Source organism: Idiotropiscis lumnitzeri, chromosome 6 (assembly GCF_059441095.1).
Source record: "Idiotropiscis lumnitzeri isolate Australia: NSW breed Sydney's pygmy pipehorse chromosome 6, RoL_Ilum_1.0, whole genome shotgun sequence".
NCBI lineage: Eukaryota > Metazoa > Chordata > Actinopteri > Syngnathiformes > Syngnathidae > Idiotropiscis > Idiotropiscis lumnitzeri.
In genome coordinates, this window is record NC_142396.1 from 14,395,082 (window position 1) to 14,410,361 (window position 15,280).

The 15,280-nt window shown below is 45.0% G+C and overlaps 1 protein-coding gene across 3 annotated transcripts in view; it reads right to left on the reverse strand.

Annotated features, from left to right (window-relative positions):
* mtss1la (MTSS I-BAR domain containing 2a) overlaps positions 1–8,849 on the reverse strand; it is a 30,042-nt gene extending 21,193 nt beyond the window's left edge. The window contains exon 1 of one of the 3 annotated variants that reach the window (XM_088299130.1): positions 8,316–8,849. In XM_088299130.1, the coding sequence (XP_088155256.1) occupies positions 8,316–8,384 (69 nt within the window). In that variant the 5' untranslated portion in view covers positions 8,385–8,849. The remainder of the gene's footprint in view (positions 1–8,315) is intronic. The other 2 variants (XM_088299131.1, XM_088299132.1) reach the window with 2 other exon arrangements.
* Positions 8,850–15,280: the final 6,431 nt, after the last annotated feature.

Below are 15,280 nucleotides of genomic sequence, written 5' to 3' on the forward strand. Positions count from 1 at the left end.
TATATCTGCCATTAGCGACAGCCAATCACTGTCGAGAACGTAGTTAGAAGCGCACACGCATACACATGGCATGGTGAAGTAAAAACAATGTCGGACAATATCGTTCCAGTCAGTGGGACCGAGAGGTATGAAATTATCAAAAAGGAGAATGGGCAGCGAGAACGTTGACAAATCTGGTGAGTGGATTGACTTGTCTACAGCTGTTGAACTGTCAACTGAAATCAAATTCAGCTGCTAACACAACCAGTGTTGGATGGAATGGATGGCTGCTTATGACAAAACACAATTTATATGTTTGCTGAGTGTGATATTTTTCCATTAAATTACATTCAATGTCCAATTAATTCCAGTGATTCCCACGAAAAGCTTCCAATAAGGAATATTGCCATAATTCCCCATCTTCAATTCCAATGCAAATTTACAGGAAACCTTACGGAAATTTAACGAACATTTTCCTCCCCTTCCAAATGTGATGTCCGAAGCTGCATTGGATGTTTCACGTTTCATTTACAAAATACTTGTGTTGAATTGCAACACACAAGTACTAACCTAATGTTGAGTCTGGTGAACATATATTGTCAGCATACAGTATTATTGAAAACTGATTTTGCTTTTAATCCCTCGACCTTTACCATTCATTTTAGGCCCTACTTTGGGGTTTATGGAGGAATGAAAGTGGCAAAATTAAATGAATAAAAATGAAATTTAAATTGTCATTAATTAATGAATTGTTTCATTCATGTTATGTCGGAATTACTCTCAGACTACGACGTAATGATCGACTCGTTTTATTTCCATCACGGACAACAACAACGCCACGTCACCACAAAAACACACCCACTTCCGGGGTCCACTGTACCCAACCCTCTTCACGGGCTGTCCCCGCATATGCCCGTACATAACATTTACCCCCCCTTTTGAAAAACCCTTGAGGAGCGTATGTATCAAAAGAATCAAACCCAAACGAACCGGATGAAGTCAATGCTGGCTCCCATCACAACGCATGCAAAATACTGTCACCAACCGGCGATACTCGAAACGGACATTACTCCAAAACATAGTCTCTCAAATGCCTCGGCTTCATCCGCACACGAGTTGGGCGGGCCTCTGGGCCAGGGCAAGCCTCCAGCTGTTCAGGTGGGTGGCCGGCTGCATCCTGCCGCTGTTCATCAGGGAAGGTGCAGTCCTCAAACATGGATGCTGTGTCCTCCAAACCTGCGTCGGCGCTCGAGGGCGGTGCCACCTTCCGAAGGCGACTGGCATGCCACCGTGACCCGTCAGTGAGCTTGAAAGTGGCCGGCCCGAGTTGGATGGCGATCTGCATTGGTGCGGACCAGAATGTGAGTAGTTTGTGGTCTCGGTTAGGCCGGCGAATCCGGACCCAGTCCCCAGTTGTGAGTGCAGGTGTCCTCACCCTCCGTCTCCTGTCGAACCGCCGTTTCATCTGACGCTGCATCTCCGTGACTCTGGCGCTGCAGCCGGGCGTCGCCCCTGGTGTGGTGACCGTTGGGGCCCGCAGCCGGTTCAGAGGGAGCTGAAGTTCCCGGCCTATCATCAGGAGCGCTGGGGAACTGCCGGTAGTCGAGTGTGGCGTTGCTCGGTAGTGGAGGAGGGTGCGGAGCAGCGCAGCTGAAAACTGTAGTCCATCTGCTAGGTGAGCCCTGATCCCGTTCTTTAAGGACTGGTTCAGACGCTCGACCCCTCCGTTTGCTTCCGGATGGTAAAAAGATGTGCGGATGTGTCTGATCCCTTTCTCCTCCAGGAAGGCGGCAAACTCCGCCGAAGCGAACTGTGGGCCGTTATCCGTGGTGATAGCGTTCGGATGGCCCCAACGAGAAAACACAGATGAGAGAAAGTCTATGACCACCCGAGTTGTGACAGACCCTGTGGCAACCACCTCCGGCCACTTCGAATGGAGGTCATATGCCACTAGGAGGAATCGTTGATGGTGCGGGACACCGTGAAGCTCGCCGCAGATGTCAAGCTGAATGTGTTCCCATGGTGCGGCAGGCCACTGCAAGGGCTGCAGGGGTGGCGTGGGCGGTGGTCCCGTCTTCCCACTAACCAGGCAGGCTGTGCAGTCCTTTACCATTGTTTCTATATCACGATCTATGCCAGGCCACCACACCAGGTCCCTGCAGCGGCACTTCACCTTGACAATCCCCAGATGGCCCTCGTGTGCCATGGCCAGGACACGTAGCCTGAGGTCACTGGGAATGACTGTGCGCAACCCCCGAGCCACGCAGACGCCGTTCCAACAGGTCAACTCATCCCGGACCCTGTGAAAGGGTGCCAACTGCTCCGGGACCTTGGCAGGCCACCCTTCCCGGATGTAAGTACGGAGCTGGCAAAGTGCAGGGTCCTTCTCTGACGCCATCTGTAGGTCCTCCAAGGAGACAGAGGCCTGGAGTGGGCCGTGGAGCATGAGGATGAATTCGGACTCCATCGCGTCCCGGCTTGAGTCGGACTTTGGGTCAGGGTTTGGGGAATCGAGTGCTGGGACAGGGTTGGCGCGAGAGAGCAGGTCTGCCACGACGTTTTCCTTGCCAGGAGTGAACAGAGTGGTGAAGTCGTATGGCTGGAGCCTCTCCGACCAGCGGTAGATCCTCAGCGGCTTGCGACCCGATCCCGATGTGGCGAGCAGGGCAGTGAGAGCCTGGTGGTCGGTTCTCAGAGTGAAATGGCGTCCGTATAAATATATATGCCATCGCTCACACGCCCAGACGCAGGCCAGCGCTTCGCGCTCGCCCACTGAGTACTTCTGTTCGGCCGTGTTGAGTGACCTAGAAGCGAACGCCACCGGGCGCTCCGTGCCTCCTTGGATCTGGGAGAGCACCGCCCCGACTGCTGTGTTAGACGCATCGCATGTGACGAATGTCGGACTCTCCAGGTCGAAGAATGCCAGCACCGGTGGTGAGGTGAGCTGGGTCTTGAGTTGGCGGACGGCTGCGGAGCAGGCCGGAGTCCACTGCCAGACCGCGTCCTGTTTCAGGAGCTCGCGCAGCGGCGATGTAGTCTCAGAGTACCGGGGAAGGAAACGCAAGTAGTACGCCGTCATCCCCAGAAAAGACGACAGTTGGGCTGGACACGACGGCTCTGCCAGGCGCAGGACGGCCTCCACATTGGACTGTAGCGGGCTGAGGCCCGCGGCGGACAACCGGAACCCAACAAACTCGATGACAGGGGCTGCAAACGTGCACTTATCTTCGTTCAGAGTGAGGCCGTGGCTGCTGAGGACCTCCAAAACCCTCGCCAGTCGCCCGTCATGGATGGCTGGTGTCGCCCCATGGACCACAATGTCATCCAAGAAGACCACCACGCCCGGGATGCCAGCGAAAATCGTTGACATAATTTTTTGAAAACAGCTCGGGGCTGAGCTGAGGCCGAAGGGCATCCTGGTGTAGCGGAACACCCCATCGTGTGTCACGAAAGCTGTCAGGTTGCGGCTGTCTGGGTGTAAAGGGACCTGCAGGTAGCCTTGGCGGAGATCCAGCTTCGTGAAGACGGACGAGTTGTAGAACTGTGCTGCTAATTCCTCCACCGTGGGTAGCGGGTAGCGGTCCGGGACTACTGCCTTATTCACCGCTCTGAGGTCAACACACGGACGCAGGCCCCCAGACTTCCTCTTCGCCACCACCAGGTTTGAGATCCAGGGAGAGGCATCAATGCGCTCTATGATGCCCGCATCGGAGAGTTTCTGCAGCTCGGCAGTTACTTGGTCGCGCAGGGCGAGGGGCAGTCGGCGCAGGGGCTGAATCACCGGGCGCACCCCCGGTCGGAGGAGAGGCTGATGGTTGAAGGCGGTGAGGCAGCCCACACCGCTGAACAGATCTGGCCTGTTCTGGCGCCACGGTGAGATGACAGAAAGGATGGTCCCTCCCACACTGTCCAAGATGGCGAAACCCAGCTCGCTAAACAAATCCCAACCCATGAGATTGGCCCCCTGTCGAGACACTTGAAAGGTGAATGCGGGAAGAGTCGTCGTCCCGTAACGAACAGCCACCGTGATCGTGCCAGCCATCTTAATCTTTGAGTGTCCATAGCCATACAGATCCTCGGCGCTACCAGTGCGCGTCCAGTGTGGGAAAAGACGACGGACTGTTGTAGCGTTCAACAGTGACCTGGAAGCCCCCGTATCCACCAGCAGTGGGAGGCAGGCCCCATCCAGCTCCACTGTACACCATTTAGCTGATCGGGTTTCGGTGGCTACTGTATGGATGATCGTTGGCGCTGGCCTCCCCGGCACACGTTGTGTAGCTTGGCTACCTGACGCAGAGGAAGAGCGACAGACGCGGGCGAAATGATTCTGCTTCCCACAGCGTTGACACTTCTGTCCCTTAGCGGGGCAGTTCGGGGCCCCCCTCTGATGTGATGGTGAGCCACAGTTACTACAGGCTTTGCGTGCTGTAGCACCGTGGCGTGCTGTAAAGTTCACTTCCAGGTTGTCATCAGCATAGTCAGAGTCTGGAGCGTCCGTATGTGGTGCCACTGTTTGAGCTAATTGCATTGGTCTGGGGAAAAGGGAATGAGAGGCGGGCGTCAGCTGAGCTGTCAGCGCTGCTGCTGACTCCAGGTGAAACGCTAAATCCACTGCTTTGGACAGAGTAAGGTCGTCCGGCATCGTCAGCAGCTTCTCCCTGAGCTTCGGGTTATTAGTGTGTTCCGCTAGCTGATCGCGTATCAGCTCGTCCTCCAGCACACCAAATTTACACAGGCTGGCTAGCCCTTTTAGATCAGCCACGTAGTGATGAACGGATTCGCCCGCCTGCTGCTTCCGTTGGCGGAAAACAATTCGCCGTAGCATGACATTCTGAGGGGCCGAAAAATGGTCCTTTAGCAGCCTGACACAGTTGTCGTATGTAGGCGCGGCACCGAGAGTCCGAAAAATCCGCTGCCCTTCGCTACCGAGCGAGTGAATCAGAAGGGCTTTCCTCCGAGCGTCGCTAGCGTCTGCCAGCCCGGCGGCCGTTATGAACGTTTCAAAAGACTCCAGCCAACGTACCCATGGAATTGGCGGGTCTCCCGGGAGGGCGAGGAACGGGGAAAGAGGTGCTAGAAGGGAATCCATTATCCTCGTCGCCAATGTTATGTCGGAATTACTCTCAGACTACGACGTAATGATCGACTCGTTTTATTTCCATCACGGACAACAACAACGCCACGTCACCACAAAAACACACCCACTTCCGGGGTCCACTGTACCCAACCCTCTTCACGGGCTGTCCCCGCATATGCCCGTACATAACAATTCATTCATATGGAATTAAATGAATCAGATAAATAAATAAATGCACCATTATATAAGTAAAGAAACTTTCAAATCAAAGTTTGGTGGGCAGGTCTTTAGCACCTGATTGATCACTGTGCACCAAGTCAAAGCAAATCAATTCCAGAATGATTGATGCCAATTGAGTGTCTCGTGAAAATATTCTGATACTTAGTGATGCTCTTCCCCTCTAATTGGTTTGAATACTCAAGCAAAACAACTAAATGCAAGCCTCGATCGCTCAATCAAGGTCGCTCATGAAAGTCCTCCATCATCGTAGCTGCCATGTCTTGAACAACTACAGGCCAAAGCAATGGTTTAGACAAGATTTGAGTTTGTCAGCGTTTAGCCCCACCCTCTAATTTTGATTGGCGAGTTTGACAGATAAAATAAATTCATGATACACTGCTAATTAAATACAAAAATAATTGTATTTTTTACATACAATCATTGATAATTTAATTAATTAAAGAAACACTGATTTATTTGATTCCACATTTAATGAATAAATGAAACATTTTATTAATGACACTTTTATTTAATTATTTAATGGTGCATTTATTTATTTATCTGATTCATTTAATTACATATTTAATGAATGAATGAAACAATTAATTAAAGACAATTTTAGTTAAACATTTCATGGTGTATTTATTTATTTAATTCTGGCGCTTTAAGTCGTCCATAGGGGTTGCCACCAAAGTCAGAGTGCTATTTTTTGTCTTGTAAATTGATATAGGAGCTAGCAAGTAAAAGTGTTTGCAAGACAGCATCCTATCATGCACTCTCTAACAGGTGTCTAATTAGGTTGTAGATCCTGTGCTTCCATGTTGAAGGAAGGGTGTGATGCCAAGACAGCTGGAGGAGACGACAAAGAACGTGGGCAAAGGGGGACGCAGGCAAAGGGCCAACGTGGGGGATGTCACATCTCTTTTCATCCACAGCCACCATCTGAGGAGAATACAGATGTCATCCTTTGAAGGTGCTATGTACAGTGGAACCTCTTGAAATGAAATGCCCCTCAGGTTGCATATTTTTGTTTAAAATGATATCTCTTCATTCGCAAAGAATGTCCTGAAATTGGCTGGCGACGTTTCCAAAGTGTAGCCTTGCTCACCTGCAACCTTAATGAGCTCAAGCCTTTTAGAAAATGGATAGATGCATGGAAATTGTTCAGTGGGATAATGAGAAAAGTGGTCTGTCCTGGCTGCTCAGTACAATATGGCAAAAAATGACATCATGTCAACAATAAGAACAAATATCAAAGATATGAATAGGTAATAATAAGTAAATAACCAGGTACGCAATTGATTCAAGCCACCTCCAGCAATTCTCCCTCTTCCGAAGCTTCCCAAATGTTACGTGTCCATCCCGCATCAAGAAAGTTTTGGGAGGTGCATGATTTACTGTTTATAGATGTTATTAAATAGTCGTTAATTTTACACTCGCACGACAGTTAATAATGGCGTTACTTAAAACATTGCCTCTATATTTAAGTGTTTTCTGATTGTGACAGATTATTTGCTGAAGTTACATAACCAGCAAGTGCAACTAGAATCAAGACACTATCCCTGTGCGTTCAGTGCGTTATTTTGTACGTGCTTTGGTGGATGAGCACTTCACACGAGACAGTAACATTAATCAGTCTTATGCACACAATTGAGATCACCACAGGAAACTGTGGGTCTGTGCAGCCCCCGGGGGCAAAGCTGGTCTGGCAGGCTTGTGCTGACCAGCCAGGCGGCAGGAATGAGGTCAGATCTCTGTCTAGGACAGTGGACACGGACAGTGCTGACTCAGGGCTTCAGCCTCATTCATCTGCTTTTCAAAACTTTTTTTTTACTGTGCACCCTCCACAAAAGGAAATACATGAAACTAAACCAGAGTCTGCCCAATTGCTGAGAGCTAATTTGGTTGGAGCTTGACAGAGGGTCCATAAATAGTCAGTCCAAAGGCGCCGCGGCCCCCTGCCAGCATACTTGCAAAGCTCTTGTAAACATAAAGTAAGACAATCTACAGCAACACTTTTTGGAGGGTCGTCTCTCAGGCCTAATGAACGTGTTCACACTTTCCATCTGTTGACGTGAACAGCCACGGACCACCCGGGTTAAACTTCCTTCACTTGAACCCTCCTCCCCCAGCACACAACAAACACATGCTTGAATCTGGGTCGTATATAATAGGATGCAAACATTTGTTGCTTTAGAAACTATTTCACTTAAAGTAAGTGCTTGGGTCTTCTAAATTAAAAAAGGGCACATCTCAAAACAATTACACTAAAGAGCACATTATATAATAGTCCGACCGTTTTTTTGTCTCCAGGGTTGTTACATTATGAAAAGCAGCCCTCCACAGAGAGATTTTAATCAGTATAAACGTACAAGCTGGGATAAAAGAGGACTAAGGTCATCTACAACAACATTTTATGAGGGCATAAAATGATCTTACTTGTAATTCTTGGTGATGTTTTATTTTATTAATATGTGCTGTTATTGTTTTTTGTTTTTTTTAACTCCATCATAAAGTATTACATTTCCAAAATAAACATGAGCAAATGGATCAGGATTGCTGACTTTATTTCTTCATTCAATGGCCAGGCATGTTTGTTTATTCAACTACAGACAGTGCGACAACTTTAATGGGGGGAAAGTGCTAATTAATTTGTTTTCATTTTTCAAGAAGAAAACTATCAAATATTATGTTACCTGAGTGTAATTTGTAATATACTATAAAACCACCATACAAATAAATAATGACACTGAAAATATATGTACGCAGAAAAAATATGTGCAGGCTCTCAGGCATTTATTAAAAAGTACTTGCAGAATATTTTTAAAAGATAACTATCATACATGGGCATAACCTGCTGCACATTATGCAAATGACACAAAGGAAAACATGTTTCATCTCTTAGTTTGTCCTGCAGGTCTGTTTGCAATGGAGAAGTGGAGGAGGGGGGCCACGAAAGACACAAAGGCAGTAAAATTATTTCTGATCACAAACTGTGCGGCAACAGCAAGATCACAGACTATTAAAATGTGTCTCTTACCTTCATGTCGTTGACGATCGCCTGGAACAATCCACCCAGCGCCCCACACTCCTTCTCCACAGACTCCATGCTCTCAGAAATTTAAATTAAAAACCACTATGGACAGCCTTCTCAAACATCAGACAACTCTGCTGCGCGCATCCGTCCTTAGTTGTCCTCTCGCGGGGCAAACCGAGGACGCAAACCCGCAAAACCAGCGGCCAGCAGTCGTTGGTGTTTTGTTCGATGGCACCGGGCTCGGGTTTGTTCAAGCGCACGGGACGGGATGGAGGGGGACCAGGAGGCGCGTCCTCCGACGGCAAGGAGAGCTAAAGCCGGGAAAGGTAGAGGGCACATGCACAGTGGCTCCACATGATTTCTCGCGCACACACACAAAAAAACAGCTCAGTGATCCTGGGAAGAGGGCAGGAGGTGCCGGAGGCGCGGGTTCGAGATGCGGGAGCGCGCACTGTTGTTGGCTGGAGTAGCAGATGTCGAGGAGACTCTGGTAACACGATCCATGGGAATGGAAAGGGGGGCGGGTCGAGGCTTTTTTTTTTCATCTTCACGCGTTTGAAGAGAAGGAGGGAGGGAACAAGGAGGCGAAATACTCCTCCTCCCCCCTCAGTCTGTACCCTATGCAAACAAAAGTGAAGCTGCTTGTTCCTATTGGACAGCTCACTGAGATGCAAAGCAGGATTTCCACTGCGTGTGCGCGCGGCCGCGTGTGTATTCAAACACATTAATATTAATGAATAATAATAATAATAAAACTTATTGTTTTCAGTATATATATATATATATATATATATATATATATATATATATATATATATATATATATATATATATATATATATATATATATGTGTGTGTGTACACTCGAGTGACTGAGACTATAGGGTCATTTGACTCGGACAGTGACTTCCGAGAGTTAACGGTTGCCTGACTATTGTCGGGGAACTGTTAATTCTAGGAAGTCAATGCTTTTATCCAGGAAATAGCTACACCCCTCATAATATGACTCAATTTCCTTTCAACACATTGTATTTTTTTTTTCAATCAACCATATACAGTACGGACTGCTCCTAGTTTGTGTGAAGTTATCACAAAGTAAGAGTGACAAATTTGAGTTTCAGTCAGTGACCTTTGGGGCCCTATATAGTAGAGTGCACTTGGAAATTAACTTCAACACATCGTAATCTCTCATATAAGCCTAGATGAGTTCATCAACTCTAGTGGACTGCCTTTGTAAAAAAAAAATAAAGCCACATTCCATGATGGAAAAAAATGTAACCTTTGCCATATTTCAGACATTAATTCTGGAAACACATGCCTCTCTCTTACAACTTATTTTTCCCCTTTGGATGTTTCGGAGAAGTTTTGCTTATGACAGAAAATTATGTAATCACAGTGTGGACGTAATTATATCCTTTGCAGACCCCATACCAGAGAAAAAGATGACTTCTGCACAGGGTATTTACGTGGGAATCCAATCCCCAGCTCTGTGTAATCAGAGCAGGACCAAACAAGTGAAGAAACATGTGACTTTAACTGTAACATTAGAAAGAGATTAACACAACCACAAAGAAAACATTACATTTCTATCATTCATATTATTAACATGTGTATAAATGTTTATATCAATAGCATGTCTGGCTTATAATGATCATGCACTTCATGAACAAAGGTTTTTAGTCACCTGGTGTACAAAGTACAACTTCTAAGGCTGAACACAATCTGTTACTCCCCTCCAGTCGACACAATCCATTGGCTAGTCGATTAATTATTTTCCCCCAAATTATGGTAACTGATCAAAACTATGCTACCTACTGTAGGTCTGCTCGATGATGAAAAGAAATTAATCACGATTATTTTAGTAATAATTGAAATTGCAATTATTCAAACAATTATTCTTTTTTTTAATAATACAAAAAAAGGATAAATGAAAAATAAAATGAAAAGTAATTTAAAAAAGGTGCAAAAGTGTATATTTGAGTATGGTTTCCTTGTATAAAGAAACAGTACATTCAACTTTACTTGCTATTCACTGATAAATTGTTATCGAACAGTTGCAACATTTAAATAAGAAATTTCAATAGAATGCTCAAATTTTGAACATATATATACGTGTATATATATATATATATATATATATATATATATATATATATATATATATATATATATATATATATATATATAAAACAATTTCCACAAATCATTGCAGAAATCAATTAATTGAATGAATTAAAATTCTTATCATTTTAAAAACATTGCCCTAACCGCGCGTCCCAACTGTTAGGGGAGGTCACACAAGGACGCACGGTCATTTGTGCAAGGCAACCTCCAACTGACCACGTCACATGCATGACCGACTACATCACCCGCAAGGGGAAATCTTGCAGTTCACTTGCCAATTCACGATGGGCTGTGCTCGGATCACATTAATATTATATAAAATATATATTATATATAATAATTGTGCTTATCTGTAAACAGAAAAACTAAGATACAGTAATTGTACTATTACTACTTCATGTGGTATATTTTGTGGATTTCCCTGGCCACGTGGAAGGACACGTTAGAACAGTGGTCCATATGCTGGCATCTCAGGGAAAAAAAGACATAAAATGGAGAAAAAAAATTCCCAAGCACAGATGCTGACATTCCTCATCACCACCATCATCACCGCCCCCCCTCCCCCCTGGAAAAACAGCATGTTCACTCCTTTGCCATACCACTGATACATGTGCAAATTTGCAAGCGCTTCCATAATTCAGCAATGATGGTTTCTGTTTCATATCACTCACCCATAAGACTGTTCGACTGAAAGCAATGTAACTCAAACACATCAGGCTGGTGGGATTTTCAGGGACTTATATAACCAACTTTGCAGACACTGACATCTGTGAGTGTTGTTTTGAAAAGAATTCACATTTCTACTCATTCAAATAAAAGCATTCTGCTACTTGTTTAGCATGTGAAGCAAAAGCCGGGAAGCGGCGTGCAATCTGGCATTTGCTTAATTGTTTTTCCTATACGGACAACATCAGCTGGTATGTATATCGTAACCGAGTGTTATGTAAGGTTACAAGGTGGTGGTATGAAAGACAACGCCTGTTTAGTTTTCTTTTCTCGCTTGCTGTTGCACAATGAAAAACGTTGCACCTCCCTCTGGATGGCATTTAAGGGTATTAACTGTTCCCAGTAACATCGGCCTTGCCCAGAAGCGTGTGCCTTCGATGCGAGAACAGAAACACAGACCTCCTGATATACGTTGACCTTTCCTCTTCCAGCAAGGTTCTACCCATGATTCAGCGGAAGCCCTTGTCGAGTCTAGTTTATCCTCCCAAGTTAAGGATCAAATCTAAGAAGCTGTGACCTCTCGCAAAGTCACCGCTGAGGTCACTAGGTCTTGCTGGCACTTGACCGAAAAACCAATCAGGATTTATCCTCCTCATAGTTGACTTAGGAGATATCTAAAGTTCATGTGTGTGTGAGACGTTGCAGTACGAGGGTGAACTGTGCAGTCTGTTTTTTTTTTTTTTACATTGAATCACTGATCATCAGTTTTTTAATTAGATGGATCTCTGATGTGTTCTTCACCATATCATTATCATTTCTTGCACGCACTATCAGAGGTTGGTTTACTCCGGAAAGTATGCAGACTTTAATGTGTAGAGGTGCTACTGTATCAAAATGAGTTGTCTTCCTGCAGAAATGAGTAGGCTTACAATATGTTTGCTTTAAAAATCCAATCCATTCCTTTTTGATGTGGCTCAATATTGTAAAAACCTTAACAGATGGTTTGCGCATGGACTTTTGCAAAAAGTGTGACGCTTCTGTTTCATAAATGAGTTTATTGCCCCTTGGTGAAAAAACACAATCGTGTAAAACGGATTGCATATTCATTCAAACCATCATACGTACTTGTGTTGTTTGTCTGCAAATGTGTGGAAGAGAATACAAAGAAAATGAAAGTTTGCAGAGGTTTTAGGGGTGCGAGCCACAGAAGTGCTCCTTTACTGCCAGAGCAGATTCTTCTAACATTAAGATATTTTAACTTCACCGAAATTGTGACCAAAGTTAGGATTTAAGGCAGAAGCATTTAAGGAAAACAAATCTCGTTCTTTTCTTCCATTCATATAATATTTTGGATGCTACAAATGATTTGGTATCATGCAATCACTGACCACGACATAAAGGTCACCCTGCTTATAATGTACAGGGTCGCGGGAGGGTGTTGGAGCCTATCCTAGCTGACTACGGGCGAAAGGCGCACTACACCCTGAACTGGTCGCCAGACAGTCACAGGGCAGACATCGACACTGTCAATGAGTGGGAACCGAACCCAGTCAGACGAATGTACCACTACACCATCAGTGACCGACAACATAAAGGTTTATTTCTCAAATATTTTATTTCTGTTAAGATATTGTATTGGATCTAAAAGAGAGCATATTCTGAATGTAGAAAATGTCAAATAGTGTCACTAACTTTGTCAGAGTAAATGCAGTCACACTCTCCCAGCATATTAAGACCAACTGAGCAGATGCTCATTCGAGTTTACTAAACACTATTTGTGCCTATCTGATTTCTATTTTATCTATACACATTGTTCAACACAGCACCCCGATGGAGCTCTGCTCTGTTCCGAATAGTGGGTCCGGATATTTGTGTGAAATTCTGCCTCACGGTCGGGAGATCCGGGTTTGAAACTCTGCCTTCATCCCACATATGAAAAACATGCTTCTTAAATTAGCAGAAGACTCTAAATTGTCTACAGAGGTGAACAGGTGAGCCCTGCGAGTGACTGGCAACCAGTTCCGGGTGTCAGCGAGGATGGGCTTCAGTTACGCGCAACCCAAAGGAGGAAGTGGTACATGAAGGGATGATTATTTTCTCAAAAGACAAATATATTCCATTCTAGATTTCCCCATTGTCGTCATTAATATTTGCTGACTGCCTCTGCAAATTCCCAGTGGTTCTTCTGTGGCATCGTTACCAAATAAGGGTGTCTGCCATATGGTATACGTTATGTGTGAGGAATTGGAATTCAAAGTCATAAATTCGATAATGACAAGCTAGTGTAAATGAAAATCCCAATAGCACACGAAGAATCAAGACGGAAAGTGAAAACAAAACTGATGATTGAGGACAAAAATAGAATACTTCAAACTAGTGTTTATCGAAGTGATGGTGAATGCACTGCTACACTTGGACACGCTGAGACTTGATAAATATAAACCACTGTACGGTAATTAGTCGAACAGATGGCCCTCATCATTCCTGAGTGTCAGTGGGTCGTTCTTCTCCAAAGATAAAAAGCTCGACACATCAACACATCACAGATGGACAGTGTTGTCTTGGGAAAAAGCGACATGCACTATTTGCGCAGACATCCTCAAATATGGTTGGATGGCAAAGGAATGAGATCATGTCACCAATTTGCCTGCTCGCCTTTTGGCCCCCGTGCAGCTCTCCTGTATTAAGAACATTTTGAAACACCCACATTGCTCCTACTTTTCCAACAAACCACAAGTGTCAATGCCCCCCCCCCTCCCTGAGAGCTTGAAAACTCTTTCCCCCGCAGCAGTAGAATTGACTCCATCACTTTGCCCATTCCCACTCTCCTCTTGAAGAATCCCGTGTGTGCTTCTGTGTACATTCTGCAAAGATTTGGATACAGATACAAGCAAAGCCACGTGCACTGACAAGAGCAGACTGAAAGGAGCGTGGGGAGAAATTGACAGAAATGTCAAGATGGGACATATCACTATCAGGTCACATGAGTCATTTTAGAGGAGCTTCTGCCTGACCTCCAAACACCCCTCCAAAACATGCATGAAGAGAAATACGGGGACAGAAAAACAAATTAAGGATGGATGGATGATCAAAGCCGAATATGTAATGATAAGTTAAGCAACATCCAGGCTTTTCCCGGAAGAGTTATTCTGTTCAATACATCACACGTGTTGAAAAAGATCAGAACCTCTTTGATAGATTTTCTTTCGGATATTTCATTTGAGTTTAGTATGAGTATCAAGTGTTCTTTGACTGTTTTTGAATTTGTTGAGCACCGGTGTTATTTGAGGTGGCTAAAAGAGGCATTCTCTGCAAGTCTATGCTAACTGTTGTCAACACACAATAGCATCAGCATAAATGCTTGTCTCACAGGATTTACACAACAATGCCCATGTCACATGTCCACCGCTGTGAGCAAAGACAGACATCTGTACACTTTCCAAACAGAGCAGCCGAAACAACTCGCATGCAAACTAACATCTGGAACCAAGCGAACATAATGTACACAAATACTCTGTGGTGTCAAAAGATAAATCAGTTTTAAATTCTTGACATAAACAAGAACAGAGTTTTTCATGTATATCAAAGGCAACTTTGCAAGAGTCCTTGATTCTGTTTATCTGATCAGCAGCCAGGACACGATAACCCGAATGATTTGATGAATAAACAGTGTCGCTGTTGATGCTGTATCATTTTGATTTATTCAAACTAAAACAAATGAGCAAAGGGTGGAAACAAGGCACTTATTCTGCCAACCATTTTTTCTTATAGACCAGTGGTACCCAATCTTTTTTCTGCCGCAAACTGGTTCATCCAATTCTATAACTTTTGTGGACCGGCGACGGGGGGGATTTTGTATGACATACAACAAGGGGGGCGGGGGGCGTTTTGTGGTCCTCGAAAAGCTTATTGTGCAGAATACGATGTATGTTGTCTGTTTTGTACTCTTTTTGCTAGCTTGTGGTTTTAATATTAGCATCTTGACATGCGTCAAGAGTCCATCATAGATGGATGTAATGGCGAAAACCCAATAACTTTTCAACGTAACATGTTTTTCAACCTCCAATAATAAATAAAGCGTAAGTACTGCAAGTTTTTTCTTTCATCAATCCAAGTGGCCCACGGACCGGGCCGTGGGCCGGTGGTTGGGGACCACTGCTATAGACACACAACTAAGA